The 18,311-nt window shown below is 32.6% G+C and overlaps 1 protein-coding gene across 1 annotated transcript in view; it reads right to left on the bottom strand.

The window, feature by feature from the left end:
- Positions 1–2,103: 2,103 nt before the first annotated feature.
- Positions 2,104–18,311, bottom strand: part of NCAM2 (neural cell adhesion molecule 2) — a 532,557-nt gene continuing 516,349 nt past the window's right edge. The window contains exons 17-18 of the mRNA XM_046003053.1: positions 12,810–12,929; positions 2,104–8,759 (exon numbers count right to left, since the gene is read on the bottom strand). Coding sequence (XP_045859009.1) covers positions 8,648–8,759; positions 12,810–12,929 — 232 coding nt within the window. The 3' untranslated portion in view covers positions 2,104–8,647. The remainder of the gene's footprint in view (positions 8,760–12,809; positions 12,930–18,311) is intronic.

The raw sequence follows: 18,311 nt of genomic DNA, 5'->3' as shown, positions 1-18,311 counted from the left end.
GGCCAGGTAACAAGACAAGAAATTTACTCAGCTACAACCACACACCATTTCCTACAGAAAAGGAAGAATATCTGAGTTATCCTAAGAGCCACTGAGAGCAATGGATTAGGTAACCACTCCCAGGGAGAGTAGAATTGGATCCAAACCAAGGAAAATTCACTATGCTAGAGGCAAGAGGAACTGGTAATGTTTGATTTTCTGGGTTTCAAAATTTCTGTGGACACATTAATTGTTGAATTCCTCCATTTCCTCCCTCTTTATTTTAAATGGCAATTTCTATGTTATTTTTCTGCTCATGTCTCACAGTTGTCTGTAGGGTTTTCCGGGACAGTTAAATGGTTTTCTCAGTGCCTTTGTACTGAAAAAGTGCACCCAAGACACGGTACCTGAGGAGTCTTATTGATACCTCACATTTATTTAGTTGAATAAAGTCTGGAATTTCAGCTCAATTCTCTTAAGCTGATGAAATATGACTGAAAATCTTGGGAAGGGAAGTAAATTTTGGATGTGGAAAAGATGTGAAACACCATGGGACAGAAGGAGGATGTTTCCATATTTATAACATGAGTATTGCTCAAATATACCATGCTCTTGTTACACCCCATTATACTCACACATTGACTATGTGTTTATTCACTAGCTGAATATTACTAGTGCGATGATGCAAACAGAGTCTTGGTAAGTACATACACATCAAGACTTCCATTATAGGGTTTCCTCTTAGAAATCAGTATCCACATGAGTGAACTCAGCTACATCATATGGAGCAAAATAATTGCCAAGCTGAGTCAAGTTAACAGATATGGTCATGAAAAAAAATAATATATCGTTGATATTTGTTTTATATGTTAATATATATCTTAAGCCATTAGATTTTGGCTTGACTTATTATTCAGCAAAACATAACTGAAACAGAAGTAGAAGATGATGAAATGGAAAGCCATGCTTTCAATTTTTCAATGACTCCACTTTAACCTATTATTAAATAAGTTAATGAATTATTAAACAATTGGCTTATTTATGGTTAGTCTCTAGAGAATGTGAAGTAGCTGTCTAATACAACTCATTAGAATCAGTGTTAAAATATGGCAGATATGGAGATAATCATGGCCACCACTTACTGGTATTTTCTGTGGTAGACATTGCATAAAGAGTTTTATTAACATTATCTCCATAAATCCTTACATCAACTCAGAGATGAATATTATCTGCTTTAGAACTAACCACATTTTATAGATGATGAAATCAAGGTTTAAGTTTTTACATAAACTGCTAAAGTTCAGAGCTGGTAATAGGTTTAGAATTGGAATGGGAGCCCAGGTATATTCTAATTCTAATATCTGGGCTCTTATCTGTTTCCTAATATTACTTCAGTGATTTCAGTTTTATCCCTACTGCAACTTTGTGATACTTTCTTCCTCTTCCTCATCTTTTCTTCTGGTGAGTAAAGATATGGATCTCTTTGTTTTTCAATTGGTGAAAATTCTCTTTATGCTTTCCAGGGGGTGCTTCCACTAGAATTGTCAGGGGGTCTTCACATGGTCAGACTGAGTGATAAAACTTCTCCAACCCCCACTGAGTGATCTCTAGTACATGTTCCTTCCACTTCTATAAGGGGGAACTTTACAGATTCCTTCTACAACCCTCCACTTTAAAAATGATTCTTCTGAGAATGTTTGTAATGAATGTAATTGCTTGATTCCTTAATGTGATTGGACTAATTTTGGCAATCATTCTTTCTTCTATATGTCTCAGTCTTGCCAGGTCAGTTTTAGACATTGACCATGTTTGTGCTATGGCAGATAAAGGAAGATAAAGAGATCTGCAGGTGAATGTGGAAATTCAAGGTTAAAGAAAGATGTTGATGTGAACTGAATCATCAAGTTGATCTTTTTCTTTTTCCCCAAATGCCAAGGTATCTTAATACTTGAAACCTCTATCTTTATAGCCTGCTGGATTAATAAAATGACAGAATAAATTAAATTTTGATTAAATTTAATATTATTCTAGTTCAACAATACAGTTGCCTCTCCCCTGCATTTCCTTCCCGCCAAAAATATTCTGTCTGTGGAAGATGAGTTGTTATCCAAGAAAATGAAAATATCCAAATGTATGCATTTTATTTTGGAAAACAAATTTATGCCAAGGGTAAGAACATATATAAGACACTTCACATAAAACAGAAAACATTATTTACGATTTAAGAACATTCTACCTTGGGTGTTGAAAATTCATTCAGAAAAATTCATTAAATTTAAAAAGAAATTTAAAGTGCTGACCCCATGTATGACATGAATCTTAGGATACATACATTCATTACCTATATTACAAATAAAGAAAATTATAGTAGGTGATGGGTTAGGTTAGAAAGAAATATAAGAAATTCTCTAAAATATTAACAGAGTTACCGGATCCATTTTTATCGTATATCAGAGACTTTGTTTATGCATCTTTCTCATAGTATATTTTGTATTTTAATAAAACTGTTCTTTTAATTAAATATAGGATCCTGACAGAAAAAGAGCAATATATAAATTCCTTTTTTTTTCATTCTTCACCACCTATTTAATGTTATTTTTATTCTACATATGTATGTACTTTGTGATATTTGTAAGGCTTATGTTGAAAATTTTTACCTTGTGAAAATTTGGTATTTGCTTTTTTTTCTTCATTTTAAGAATAAGTTGAACTTTATACTGGTTAAAAAAAGTAAAACACCTTATAAAGCATGTGAGGAATGATTAGGTTCTCTTTTATATTTCATGAAGTCCTGCAAGAAGATAATCTATATAGTAATGAGAAATAAAATTTCAGCATGAACTAGAAGTTTTTACCTTCTAGATTGCCACCCAAAATGTGTCTCCAGTCCACTGGACCTCAAATTTCTGTGTGCATTAGGATTATTAGAAAGGCTTGTTAAAACACAAACTCTTCTACCCCCTCCCAGACTCTTCTGATTTAGGAGGTCTGTGGTGAGGTCCAGAAACATATTTACTTCTAACGAATTCCCAGGTGCTAATGCTGCTGGTTTAGGGACTACATTTTGAGAACCACTTCTTTTACCTACTGCTTATTATTGAAAGATTATGACTCAGGGTAAGGCAAAATTGCAGAACGCATTCTTCTTCTTCTTCTTTTTTATAGATATATAGAGATTGGTTTGGAAATTCTTTAAAAATGAAAATATCTGAAAAAATGAAATATATGTAAGTCATAAGCTCACTCATGCAGAGATGTTATTCAAAATAAACATAAATGCAACACTTTATTAAAGTAAAAGTATCTTTACTATTAATATACAAATGGTGAAGAGTGACAATTTTGATATACTGTAAGCCATACTTTCAATGTCTCTCATAAATACAAAACTTCAACATTTGCAGTATAATTTTTACAGTTTAGACATATATATATACAGCATTTCATAGGGACATACCATATTGAAACAATAAGAAAACCTTGTGGTAGCTAACTTAAGAATATAGGATTTGAATGGACATACACTTTAAAGAAAATACAAGTGTTTTAATGCATACTGAACACAGCATAGAATTCATACACCAAAAGAAAAAAAAATAGTTTCTTAAACTTTATTTGTAAGAAGTTTACATATTCCTAACAGTTTAGAGGCAAAAATGCTAAACCATGAACATTCCTTTAAGAATTGGAACAAATATATTTGCTCTTAACAGTACCATTTATGTGTATAATGCATATTGGTCTTGAAAAAAATCCTACCTGCAAAATTGAATATTAGGTTCTATGTTAACTATCTCCTCCACATTTCACTCGCCTTTCTCTTTGCATCAGTAAAATTGGCCTTAATTTTTATCCAAGCAGTGTTCCTAGTCCTTGGCCCAGCACATTTCACACTAAATCCTTCTTTTCTACCCCAAATGTAGGAGTTCAGTTTGCCTTTCTTGATTGATTCTTTCAGTTCTTTGTTCCTCTATTCTCAGATGCCTGGCTGTGATTTGAAATGCTCCAAGTCATTGCATTGTTAATTTTTTCCTAAAGAAGGCTAAAACCAGATGCAACTTTTCATGTGTTATGTGTTTTTGTTTTAGAAAAAAATGGCAATATCAAATTTATATAGCCAACTTTTATATTAAAATTATGAATATACTGTGGCCAAAATCCTAAAAATTATATAAAAAATTTAAGTAGTGGTACCAGCTAAGGTATTTAAGTTATTGATAAAATTCTTTAGTGAATAAAGAACTATTTTTAGAATATTAAATGTGTTATCAAATAAATATTAAGCATTACATATAATATAAAAGTTGGGAGGGGAGATAATCTATTAGCATTCTCATATAATGTTGTTAAACATATGCATCTACATGGGTAAATGCAATTTTTAAAAAAGAGAGGAAGGGCATGGAAGGAAATTGTATTTGTTCAGCAAGTACTACGTCTAGGTTCTTTTATAAGTTTCCCATTTACACATATAATTTGTTCATCTCAGAACATGATTAAGCCCATGAGTAGAATACTTTCTTGAAAGATTTTCATTTTAGGATGGAAGTACTTCATTTCTTTGACCTTCCGTAGTTAAGTTTATCATACCCTAATACTTCCATATGCCATTTCAGTGTAAGAGACAATGCAATAACTCTTCAAAGGATTAATACAAAGATTCAAACCTTCCCTGTCTACAGATAAATAATGCAAGCAATTCATTTGAAAAATAGCTTCATCTACTCCTAAAGTTTGTTGAGTAAGCACTCTGGATATGATAGTGAGAAAGAACTCCATGAGCAACTGAAATTGGCCCTGGACATCATTCTTCATGAAAACAAACTGTAACTTTAATAAGCAACTGTAATATGCTATTCTCATATTTTTCAAAATTAAGAAATGGACATTATTTAATTATTTAAGTTAAGAAATGGAGATTATTCTTTCTATTACTTTATTTGTGGATATTTTTATCAGTGGTTATCTTACCATCGTAAAGGATGATGTATGATCCCCAAATAAAAGTACAACAGGATCATGTAGACCCAGGTGACAATTTATCCTATCTTAAAATGTCATCTGTTGTCATTGTCTCATAAATGGTAGAAATCAATTTTAACAATATCTAGAGTATTTATCATCTAGAACAATACAGACAAAATGAAATATATTTTATGTGTGCATCAAAAGAATTGTTTTGTCATGAGTGAAAATAAGTTACATGGTATAATTTGTTATATTTAGATTTTGTATTCAAGGTAAAGTAATTTGAATTGAGCTTATTCACTAAATGTAAATAAGATAATACCATTTAAGTGTCAAAGATATGAGCAAAATACATCATTAAAGTTTGCAGGTTTTTTTTCTTTTAATAAAGCAGAATGTCATGCTAATCCAAAGGCACAAATACATTTTAATTATTTAAAATAAGAAGCATAAAATAAAGGTATGATTATAAAGTTACAGTTCATTGTTGGCGCTCAAATAAATAATTTGATTAATAAAATCCTTCTATTTATATAAATGTTTAAATCAAAGACTAAGATTCAGGTAAACTTTGCTGGATCAAATAGTCTTTGAAAAATGTTTTTACAGGTATTATATATTAAAAATAAGGGAAAACTAGAGAAGCATTACATTAATGTTAGACATTAGCATCAATAGAATGGCAATAAATCAATCCACAAAAACAATAAATAAATTTTTAGAAGTCACAATTCTAAATTCTTTTGAAGAGCATTGTAAAATATGTTGACACATTAATTTGTGCCAGTTTTAAAAACAGAACATTTATCAAAATGCTGATATTACTATTCTTTCTTATATATTATTGAATATAGATTGTCATTGCCTAATTGCACATAATCTATCAAGAAATACCAATATTTTTAGTGATTTTTTTATTCTTTGTTTAAATTAGCATAGGGTTCTGATTATTTAACCCTACTTATATTCAGTCAACTCTTTTGACATTTTATACTAACACTTAAGAGTACCCTCAGACAGTAAAAATAACATTTTTACAGTTATATGGCATGTTTAATCTAGAATAAGTATGAAAAATAAGAACAGATTATTTCAGTTCTACTCATGTTTTACAATTTACTACACGCATCTCTTATTTGGAAACTTTTACAGATATAGTAAGTTGGAGCATTCCATTGACATGTTATTATTATTATTATTAATATTATTATTTTAATCACAGTATTGCCTTGCTCCTGCATGGCACAGATTTCAAGGACAAGAGATAAGGACCACTCAGACAACTGAAGCAGTGCACTTGAAACAGTCTGACTAAAATTAGTTTCAAATTATTTGCTAACCTCAGATCATTACTCCACATTAGTGGCAAGAAATTTAACAGCATATATATGCATATGTGTGTGTGTGTATATATATATATGTATATATATAAAAGAAATATTTAAGTAAATTGCTTTACATGGAAAGTCCAAAGAAATGAGAGAGATAGAACTTTCAAATTGAAGAAACACAAAAATATTTGTTCTTTATTATGTTTTCTCTGCTCTTGAAGTATAGCACAAATATAATAATAGTAAACATGCTAAACTGGTTTCTCAGTTTTCCTAATTCTTTCACCATTATTAGTTTAAAGCCAGCCCTATCCAGGAAAAAATAGCATTCATGGCTATTGTTTTATGGACATTTTACTAAGCCTGTTAACTTTGCACAAACAAATTCAAGTACTTTGACTAGTTATAGCACATTGGTACAAAAGGGGAAAAAATAGTCAGATAAAGCAAACAGGTGATCAGACAAACATAACTTAAATAGCAACAGTCAAATCTATCAAAAGACCAGTTGGATAATTTCTACTCAAATTCCTAGGTAGTCACAGGAATTCTTTTTCTTCAGAATATGCCAGAAAAAATACCAAGGGGGAGATTCCTGCACTATAATCCTGTGAATTATGGCAACAACGTTGGAGATTTAGTGCACAAACATGCAGACAGACACATTCTGTCCTGCTAATAATGAAAGGTTTGTAAAATTTGTTCGTTTTCTCTCCTTACCTGACAGTTTCTGGCACTTTGTAAATAAAAGTGTTGATGAGTAGCATTAATATTTCATTGAACATATTCGTCAAATTTTCTCTTTAGAGAGACACATTAAGCAGGTTGCTCTGCACTGTTAAAACGCTCCTCCAACGTTCTATTGGTATGCATTCCCCAACCGGTCAATATTTGAGCTATAATACCACCTGAAAACACTAAAGATTATGAATGTAATGGGACCTAAAGAAACCTTTGGCTCTCTAGGGTAACAAATAATCTAAAACTTGCTCCCAACTGGTATGTATGTTTATAATCATAAATATATTTATTTTACCGCACATATGAGGGAAAATCATGTTTTAGTCTTTTACCTCTGGGAGCTTGCATAGCTTGGAAGTTAATAAGTATTTTATTCTGGTATAGGCCCTAACAAGTAACATTAGAAAGTTTGTGTTGAATAGCCAAGGAATTTCTTCAACCAAAGTTGTTTATCAAAATCTTAAAATGACGTCTAACTACAACATCCAGAAGAAGAACAGATAGTGGCAATTCAGGTGTTTATCACTAACACTTCAATGGCATGTTTAAATGTTATTTTCTTCTCTGTTTAGCCACTCAGGATTTTAATTTCCATTAGCCGATTACATTTAATGATCGACCCATAACACTGGGAAAATAAATATTTAAACAAAGATCATCTAAAACAATGGTCAAAAAATGTATCTGAAGATATGGTTTGAAGTATTTCAACACTAAGGACCTTTTTTTTGATAAAATTATTTAAAAAGTAAAAGATAATCACATATCTATAAATATATCAAGACAACATTGATATTGTTACCATTTCAATTTACTTTATTTGAAGCTGAGGGCAGAAATCAATATTATTTTCACTTGCAATACATTTTCTTGTGTAATCCATTGTGAGTGATTATGGCATATATAAAGAGAGAGATTTACGGAATCTTCCTAATCTAATTTTACACACAACTAGTATTCATTCAAATGGGTAACAATTTTGATCTGGCACTTCAGTCTATCAAAAATTAACATTGAAGTAGCACTGTAACTATAACTTTAAAAGAATTTTCCAAAATTTCTCTCAGTTTTTAATATCTGCTATAGATAATGGCTCCTTCAAGCCCAAGTTCCCTGAAATTCTCCTGATAAAAAGTGTACCCTTTATTATCTGTTTTCATCTTAAACTGAAATCCATGTTAATAATCTGTTTGCCCAAGATAGTATGAAAAACATGCAGGGCTTTCTTCTACATTAAGCTCACAAAGCTTTTGTTTTCTTTTGTTGATTCTTAAACCCTAATTTGTTGGAGAGGTTGTTGGATGAAATATATAGTCCTAAAGAAACAGAGCACTTTATCTGTATAATAAATTGCAGTATTTCAATCACAGAATCAAATTGATACCCAAGCGTTGGTGCCAGTCAGGTCTCTATATTGAAATTCATAACAAAATAAACAACAACAATAACAACAACAACAAAAGGTAATGGACCATGGCCAGGAATATTTGATCATATGTATATGTGTACAAGCTATTCCAAGCTAGAAGTTTCCCAAGAAATTAAGGTCAATGGAATAGTTTTGGTCATAGGGTCACTGCAATCCAAATGCTCTGTGTAGCATTGTTCGAGCCTTTGTGATCTTGGTGTTATGCTTTGCTGTCGTCTTCTTTTGATTGTATGATGTCATTAGAAACCTTAATTTCTATAGTTTCTGGATTTAAGACTTCTTTTCCATTTTCTTCTTTTAAAGGTAATTTTCTGGAAGGAAATAGAAAAATAATGAACTTCATTTTCTAAGGCAATTTAAATGGTATTCCTTAATACTTAATTACTGTATTATAGAAGGCAGTGTCTATAATTATTAGAATAAACAAATCAGATTGGTTAAAGTCATATCAAAATGATAGAAAAATAATTAATTAGATAATATTGTCCTTTGTAAAAATGTGATGTACTGCAGAATGATGAATGAAACAATGCATTTGTAGATTTATATGCACCTAATCATTCACTATAGGGTGACTTGGATTTCATAACCAGTTATTGATACAAAAAATAGAATGTTTGGAATCTAGACAAGACACATTTTTATATGTCAACTAGATGAGTTACTAGTACCTACTTTTTTCAAATAAAAGTCCTTAAGGGTTGCTGCCATGTTCTGCTACCTACTTCAAAAGCTGAGTAAATTAGCTATATTCTTTGGAACTTAATGAAAGTATATATTTCAGGACTTTGCCACTTTTCTACATTTACTGTATATGTTTTCTTTAATTGGCCTCTTTCACTATTATTTTTTGTATCGATTATGAGTACATTTTTTAAGAGTTGTTGTCAGTTAAACTCTATGAAGGAAAACAAGCTGGCTTTCTTTCTCTCTTTCTTTCAGATTTTATTTATTTGAGAGAGCAAGAGCAGGGGAAGGGGGGAGGAAGAGAGGGAAGCAGACTTCCCACTGAGTGAGGAGCCAGATGCAAGGCTGGATCCCAAGACTCTGGAATCATGACCTGAGCTGAAGGCAGATGCTTAACTGACTGAGCCACCCACATGCCCCTTTATTTCTTAATGATAGCTTCACAAATCTTACTATGACAATGATGCAAGACATATAGTTTTTTCTACCAGTTTTGAATTCAATAGTTTATGATTACTCCTTACTTGGGGTTAAGATTTCCCTCCTTGACAAGATATTTTTTTCCACATCAAAAAGAAATTCCAGTTCAATTCTGTACTTTAATGGCACCATTTTGTGGGGGTAGTGAATGTTACTATGCCAGTTTCTCCGGGATTTACTTGTAATTTCTTTTCTATTTTTGAACGGGAAGAGCAAGCCATTGAATTCTGAAGATCAGAACTATTATGTGAAAATTAACCAATCAAAAGTAAGTCATGGTAAAAGTTACTATGACCTGTTCTGATAATGAAATAGCATCTACTTTGTACCAAATAGGGCAAGTTCTTTTATGTGTATTGTAAATAATGCCTTCACAGTTCTTCCATTCTCCCATTTGGTAAACTTTGATAAAAAAAGATAAAACCGATGTGTCACCTCTAAACAGCAAAATATAGAGAAATTTAGAGCTTGGATAAGAGGTTATCATGATACTTAATACATCTCTTGCTCGAAGAATTATAACACTGGAATTAACCAGTGTTTTCAAATATTTATTAGATGATGAATTTTTGCATATATAATTTTCACTATTAGATTTATGTTAATTTTTTTTAAAATTACAGTTAATTCTATTATTTTTTGTTGACTATTTTCTATAATTGAGGGTTGGAGTAGTCATTGATCATCTTTTTTGTTTTTGTTTTATTTTTTGCACAATATTGCCCTGTCACATCTAAATGAATTTTCTTAGCTAGTTTTTTGTTTTGTTTGGTTTTGTTTGTATTTTTAAGTTATTTAAACCTCAGTTAGTTAACATATAGTGTAATATTAGTTTAGGGGGAGTAGAATTTGGTGATTCATCATTTATATATATTATACATATATATATGCACTATATATACACTATAAACTATAGGTATATATACTACGTATATATGTATACACACACACACACATACACATACACACACACATATATACATACCTATATGTATGGATATATATATACACCTAGTTCTTAGCTAGTTTTCATATATATACATATATAGTTCTTGGCTAGTTTACATACACACCAATATCTCATTGTAGGTGTTAATCAATAGAAATTTGTTTTATTTACATTTTTTACATGATTTACATTTTACATTTACATTTTTATTATTTACATTTACATTATTTACATTTTTAAAATGATTTTTATTTATTAATTTGACATAGAGAGAGAAGTCACAAGTAGACAGAGAGGCAGGCAGAGAGAAAGGGGGAAGCATGCCACCTGCCGAGCAGAGAGCCCAATGCAGGGCTCTATTCTAGGATCATGACCTGAGCTGAAGGCAGAGGCTTAAACCACTGAGCCACCTAGGTGCCCCAGTTCTATTTATTTATTTGTTTGTTTGTTTGTTTTATTGTGTAAAATTTTGCTTCATTGAAAAGACTTCTAATTTCTGAAGGGAAAACTATAGAACCCACCATGTAAATGCTGCCTCTACCAGAGTAAACTTCCATTTAGAAGGTAATAATCTCTTAATGAGATGACGTGAGGATTTATACTGAAAATTTAGCTACAGAGTACTACTTCGTATTTCTCTAAATAGTAATTATTCCAGCCCCTTGAGAGCAGATAGCAGGCATTTCTGAAACAAGTTGTTTTCTTCACTTGTGACAACACTCAGCCTTCCACTTAGGATGAGAAGCCTAATCAAATTTCTCTGCAAGTGAGTGTATGCTGGTAAAGAATAAAGGATCCTTAAACAAACAGCAATGAAATTTAGAAGTAATTTTAGTGAACAGTATTTAAAGAAAAATGTTATAGTCATGTTTTTGTTTGTAGTCGATATATTCCATAGAATACTATTTTCACTCCTTAATAATGCCTTTGGCTTTAATCATTTTAACTTTCATGTTGCCTGAAGATGATCTTTGCACATGTTCATCATCTTTGCAAATTTAGTTGAAATATCTGCTATGGTTACGATGGAGCTCTGATGGATATAGAAAGAGGTAAATAATATAATCTTGAATGGAGAGCAAGCATCATTTCTTATGTGGACATTAAAATGAAAGACAATTTAACAGTATTTCTTCTTCCGAATGAATATTCTTTCTTTTTAAAGTAGATTGTGTACATATTTACATTATGAATTTTTATTTTAAATTGTGATATTCCTATTCAGACTAATGGCCAATTTCCTGACCCTTTTTTATTTCAGTAAAAATCATATTTTGAGGGCACCTGGGTGGCTCAGTCAGTTAAGCGTCTTACTTTCAGCTCAGGTCATGATCCCAAGGTCCTGGGATCAAATTCCACACTGGGATTCATGCTCAGGAGGGAGCCTGCTGCTACCTCTCCCTCTGTGGCTCCCCCTGCTTATACTCTCAATCTCTGTCAAATAAGTAAATAAAATATTTTTTAAAAATCACATTTTTAAAGTATCACTTTCTTTTTTAAAAAAGATTTATTTATTTATTTATTATTATTATTATTTTTATCTGAGAGGGAGAGAGAGAGAGCATGGAGTGAGAGAGCACAATCAGGGCCAGAGCAGAAGGAGAAGCAGATTCCCCCTTGAGCAAGGGGCCAAAAGCCAGACTCGATCCCAGGACCCTGGAATCATGACCTGGACCAAAGGCAGACGCTTAACCACTGAGCCATCCAGGTGCTCCATATTTATTTATTTGAGAGAGAGAGAGAGAGAGAGAGAGCATGTGAGTGGGGGGGAGCGGGAAAGGGCAAGGGGAGAGGGAGAGACAGAATCTCAAGCAGACTCCCCATTGAGTACAGAGTCTGAGACAGGGCTCAATCTCATAACCCTGAGGTCCTGAGCTAAACTGAAATCGAGACTCAGAGGCTTAACCTTAATTGACTGTGCACCCCAGATGCCCTGAAAGTATCACTTTCTTAAGAGTAAAATAAATTAAGAAAATCAACTCTAACATGTGCCATCTTTTTGACATTTTTACATAAAATTATAAATATGTGTCTGAACAGTAGATTTTCTCTGGCATTGATACAAAATTTTCATGTGGAATGTCTTCCTAGAAAATGGTTTTTGATATTCTCATCGATTTTCTCTGAAAAAGAAATACTTTTACACAAATAATGTTATTTGTAAATATATGCTACAAGTAAGGATAAGATGTTATTATTTTATAAATACTTATCCAAAAATAATTAAGCATTGGAAGCTACTTACTCAGGTTCTGTTAGTGGTGTGGTTTCATTTGGCTCATTTACTGGGCTCCCATCCTCATGATTAGTGATTCTTTCATCCTCTGTCCTCATTTCCACTATTGGTTCTTTTGATCCATCTTTCCTAGAAAAATAAACAAACAAAAAACCTTATTCATGTAAGTAAAAATGGATGCATTATGAAACATAGCTTAGAATCTCCACTTAACCCCACCTCCCCTCACCAAAAACCCAACATGGTCAGATTAAGATATGGACTCTGAAAAACAACCTGAGGGTTTTGAAGGGTCAGGGGTGGGAGGTTGGGGGAACAGGTGGTGGGTGATGGGGAGGGCACGTTTTGCATGGAGCACTGGGTGTTGTGCAAAAAGAATGAATACTGTTACGCTGAAAAAATTAATAAAAAGGGAAAAAAAAATAAAAAAAAAGAATACCACTAAAATTTTTTCCCATTAAAATTCATCTCACTCACATAATTTTCACTCAGAAGAAATAGAAAGGAGAAATTCCATTTATCTAACATTTTTTTATCAAAATTGCGTTCATGTTTTGCAGAAGTCCAAATTTTATTTTTTTATTTTTTTTTAAAGATTTTATTTATTTATTTGACAGAGAGAGATCACAAGTAGGCAGAGAGGCAGGCAGAGAGAGAGAGGAGGAAGCCGGCTCCCTGCTAAGCAGAGAGCCCGACATGGGGCTCAATCCCAGGACCCAGAGATCATGACCTGAGCTGAAGGCAGAGGCTTTAACCCGCTGAGCCACCCAGGTGCCCCAAGAAACCCAAATTTTAAATGTGATCATGCAGTTTACTTTGGGAAATAAATAAAAAATATTATGTTATAGAAAATTATGACATAAAGTAGCTTTTCCCCCAACTAGCCATATGCTCTGGATTTTTTAAATTTGAAATATAACATCAGAAATATTGTTTCTATATTAAAATTCAGAAGATAAAATTTGTATATATGAGACGTTTCTTTGCTTTAAGTGTTTCTATGAATTATATGAATGATTTTAACTATACAGTGATATTGACTTTACATATTCATGTTTTCAAGAAAATAGTTTACGCAAAACAATATTATAACATATGCATGATGTTTTCATTTGTAATTTCAAATCCTTGTCATCATTATTGGATTTTTAAAATATAAGAATAAGGATAATTTTACATAATTGTGAAATTTTTGTAAAATTAGAAAGTTTATTGTAAAGTTTCATTCCATAATAAATGAACAAAAAGAAAGAAAAACAAGGTTTTAGTGATGATAAAGGATAAAGTGTGATATAAGCATTGGGAATGATACACTCATTATACAGATTATAATTAAGGAACACATACAAAAAAAAAAATGTAAGGGAAGGATAGGGGTGTCCTCACCTACCCAGGTACATAGTCTTACCATACAATCCTGCAACTGTACTCTTAACAAATTTCCCAAATGAAATGAAAACTTATGCCCATGCAAAAATCTCCATATTAATGTTTATAGAAGTTTTATTCATAATTTCCCCAAATTGGAACCAACTAAGATGTCCTTCAACAGGTCAATGGATAAATAAACTGTGGTACATCCACACAATTAGATATTGTACAGCAATGAAGAGAAATGAGCTATCAAGCCACAAAAAGATACGGGAGAACTTCAAATGCATATTGCTAAGGAAAATAAGCCGATCTGAAAAGGCTATGTACTATGTATTTCCAATTACATTGCATTCTGTAAAAAAGCACAGTTACAGAGAAAATAAAAAGATCAATGTTTGCCAGGGGTTCAAGGTGAGGGAAGGAGGTAATGATGACGCACTAAGCACATTAAATCTATTTAGTATTGTAATGAGACATTAAATATGACATTAAAATTAGTTCTTAAAAATCAAGTATACTAGCAGTACACAACAAAGAAATCAAACAACAAAACCCCAACAATGGCACAGACCTTAAAAATGTTGACTCTGTGGGTCCTTCGTGTACATGCACATTGCTGGAGTCAGTGTCAGTAGAAATGGAAGAAAATCTAGAACTCTATAATCCAGAATTGGTAGTGAACAGCCCTTTATACCTCTAAAATGCAAATACTTGTAAGAACTGGCGATTAGGACATGTTCATCAACCTGAATAGGGACTCCAAGGAAGCAAGATCTCTATAGCAGTAAAGATGATTAAGGAGCCCACCACAATTAAATTTTAGTTTGATGATGTTTTGCTCACTCTTGTTATTCTGCAACTGATTCTTTTAAACAATTCTTCATAGTATCAATGCTATTAATGACATAGATGATGATACTGTTTGGGAAAATGTGGCTATTGATGATTCTGAGCAAAAAAGTGATTCAAAAGTTGGATTTTATGTTTAATTATATTAACAACAGGTGCAGATCTATCGGTGTGGATTAAACAAAAGAGAATGCAAAAAAAAAAAGATGGCGAATTTGGATTTTAATTGTATACTCCTTATTGAAAATAATATGTAAGCAAACCACTTTAAACTGGAAATGATAAAATAGATATTACTAAAAGGAAGTTAAAGTGTTACAAGAGAAGATGCTGAGTTGTCTTAAAATCCTTATTTTTGTTTTTAGTAATCTTTTACATTTTTAACTAACTAGTCTATTCATATATTATAGAATTCTTCAAAGGATATATAGAGAAAAGTATACCTCCCTGCCATTTCCTGTTTACAGGATATTTAGTTACCTATCATAGAGACAAGGACATTTTCAAATTGTGCTTTCCAGAGACATTCCTTCTATTCATATACTAGCATATATGCATACAAATGCAGGGAGTTATTTTTAAACAAATGGTACATACTGACTGAATATATTTTTGCCTTTTCAATGAACGCTAGAACATTTAGAGCTGCCTCTTTCTTTTTCATGGCACATACTACCACATCGTATGTATGCACCACCATATATTTGGCCAGTGTCCAAACAACAGGCATTTAGGTTGTTTCCAATATCTTCTATTACAATACTACAAGGAGTATTAAATGCATATTTTTTAAAGGACTTTATCTATTTATTTGACAGACAGAGATCACAAGTAAGCAGAGAAGCAGGCAGAGAGAGAGAAGGAAGTAGGACTCTGGGATCATGACCTGAGCCAAAGGGAAAGGCTTTAACCCGCGGAGCCACCCAGGCGCCCCTGAGATGCATATTTTACTTATGTTTAGGTGAAAATATCTGAAGCACACTAATAATTTACATGAGTCTAATTCCCATCCTTTATAAATTATATTTAATCATACTTGAAGTGATATCAGAATTATTACTGATGTTTTCTGTGGAATTATAAAAAGTGATAAAGCAATATTTTATTTAAATTGGCATAAAAATATATGCCATGGTTTATGGACAATTCACAATGTATAGACTGGTAAAAACTAAATAGATTCCTGCCAGATTTCTAGAACTGGTCATTAAGCAAGAAATGACAAGCACAGCAGCATAGTTAAGAGGATATGCCCTGGGACCAAACTAGCTGACTCTCACTAACTCACTGCATAAGAATTTCTCTGTCCTGTTGCCTGGATAGTAAACCAGAGATGATAATGAAACCAAATTAATTTCTACAGTTTTTAAATTAGTTCCTGACATATACGCAGGACTTAATCAATAACTGTCTTCAGTACTCTAGGAGGACAAGGAGGATTTAGTGTTGGGAAATACATTACTAAAACTTGCAACTTAAACAAATTGAGGGAAAACAAAATGAAAATATCTCAAAGCACATTAAGAAATAAATATTTATAAAATTCATAAGTTTTTAAATAAAAATGGAAAGATTCATGTAATTAATGGCATCAAAAGCAAAATTCAAACTTTGGGATAGACTGGGGAAAATATCAGCAACATATACAACATCAAATAATTAAGGGTCACATTATATAATTAGAAAGTAAGAGAAAAGTTGAATAACTCCATGGACATGTGTGCAGAACACAAACAAGAAATTCTCAGAAGAGTCGGGCCTGGGTGGCTCAGTGGATTAAAGCCTCTGCCTTCAGGTCAGGTTATGATCCCGGGTCTGGGGCTTGAGACCCTCATCGGAGTCTCTGCTCAGTGGGGAGCCTGCTTCTTCTCCTTCTCCTTCTGCCTGCCTCTCTGCCTACTTGTGATCTCTGTCTGTCAAATAAATAAAAAAAATCTTAAAAGAGAAATTAAAAAAAAAAAAGAAATTCCCAGAAGAAATAAAGTGACCAAAGCGAAATCATAAAACAAATAAGTTCAGACTTTACCTGGATCAGAAAAATGAAAATTTTAAATGGTATCTTTCACTTATTATATTAAAAAATAAAAATAAATTGATAATATTTAATGTTTGAGAAACTATAGAGAAACATATATTCTCTGATTTTATTAGGAGTCTGAACAAGTCTAGCATATTGTGGGCAATTTGTCAGTATTTTTCAATTTTGATTTACATTCCATGTCTAAGAACATAACGTACATTTACAACAAGAGTTATGTAAAAGTTAAATTCAAACAACATATTATACTTTAATACGATAAAATATTGAAAGTTTCACCCAAATTGTCATGAAAGACAAGGATAAATGCATTATGGTATTTGATATTGTGGGATACTACTTTATTCTGTGGATTTTTTCCCATTTTACTCTCTTTCCTTTTTTGTTTTTTTAGAGAGAGGTGGGGAGGGCCAGAGAGAGGGAGGGAGAGAGACAATCTTTTTTTAAAATATTTTATTTTTATTTATTTATTTGACAGACAGAGATCACAAGCAGGCAGAGAGGCAGGCAGAGAGAGAGGGAGGAAGCAGGCTTCCTGCTGAGCAGAGAGCCTGACCTGGGGCTCGATCCCAGGGCCCTGGGATCATGACCTGAGCCGAAGGCAGAGGCTTTAACCCACTGAGCCACCCAGGTGCCCCGAGAGAGACAATCTTAAGCAAGCTCCATGCCCAGTGCGGAGCCCAACATGGGGCTGGATCTCATGACCTGAGATCATGACCTGACCTGAATTCAAGAGTTGGATGCTTAACCCACTGAGCCACCCACGTGCTCCTCTGTTTTCTTTTAAGTTTTGGTATCTTCTATTAAAATCACTTCAAAGCTCAGAAATTCTTTTCTTCAGCCATGTCTAGTCTACTAGTAAGATCATCGGGGACATTCTTCATTTCTATCAGGATCTTTTTGGTCTCTAGCATTTCTTTTGGATTCTTTTTCAGAATTTCCATTTCTCTACTATATGGCCCATCCCTTCTTGCATGCTACAGTGTTCTCACCATATTTATCATATACTTAAAAAAAAAAAAAACAAAAAAACAAAAAACTTGGTCTGATAATTCTAACATTCCTGACTTTTTTTCGAATCTGGCCCTGATGCTTATCTTACTTCATCAAAATGATTTTTGCCTTGAGAATACCTTATAGTTTTTCTTGATATTGGGACATGATGTACAGGTTAGAAGGAACTGCTAAGTATAGGCATTTAGTAATGTGGTGGTAAAGTGGGGTGTGGAGAGCATGCATTCAATAGTCCT

The sequence above is a fragment of the Meles meles genome, chromosome 4 (genome assembly GCF_922984935.1).
Source record: "Meles meles chromosome 4, mMelMel3.1 paternal haplotype, whole genome shotgun sequence".
NCBI classification, from domain to species: domain Eukaryota; kingdom Metazoa; phylum Chordata; class Mammalia; order Carnivora; family Mustelidae; genus Meles; species Meles meles.
This window is presented reverse-complemented; position numbering and strand designations above follow the sequence as displayed.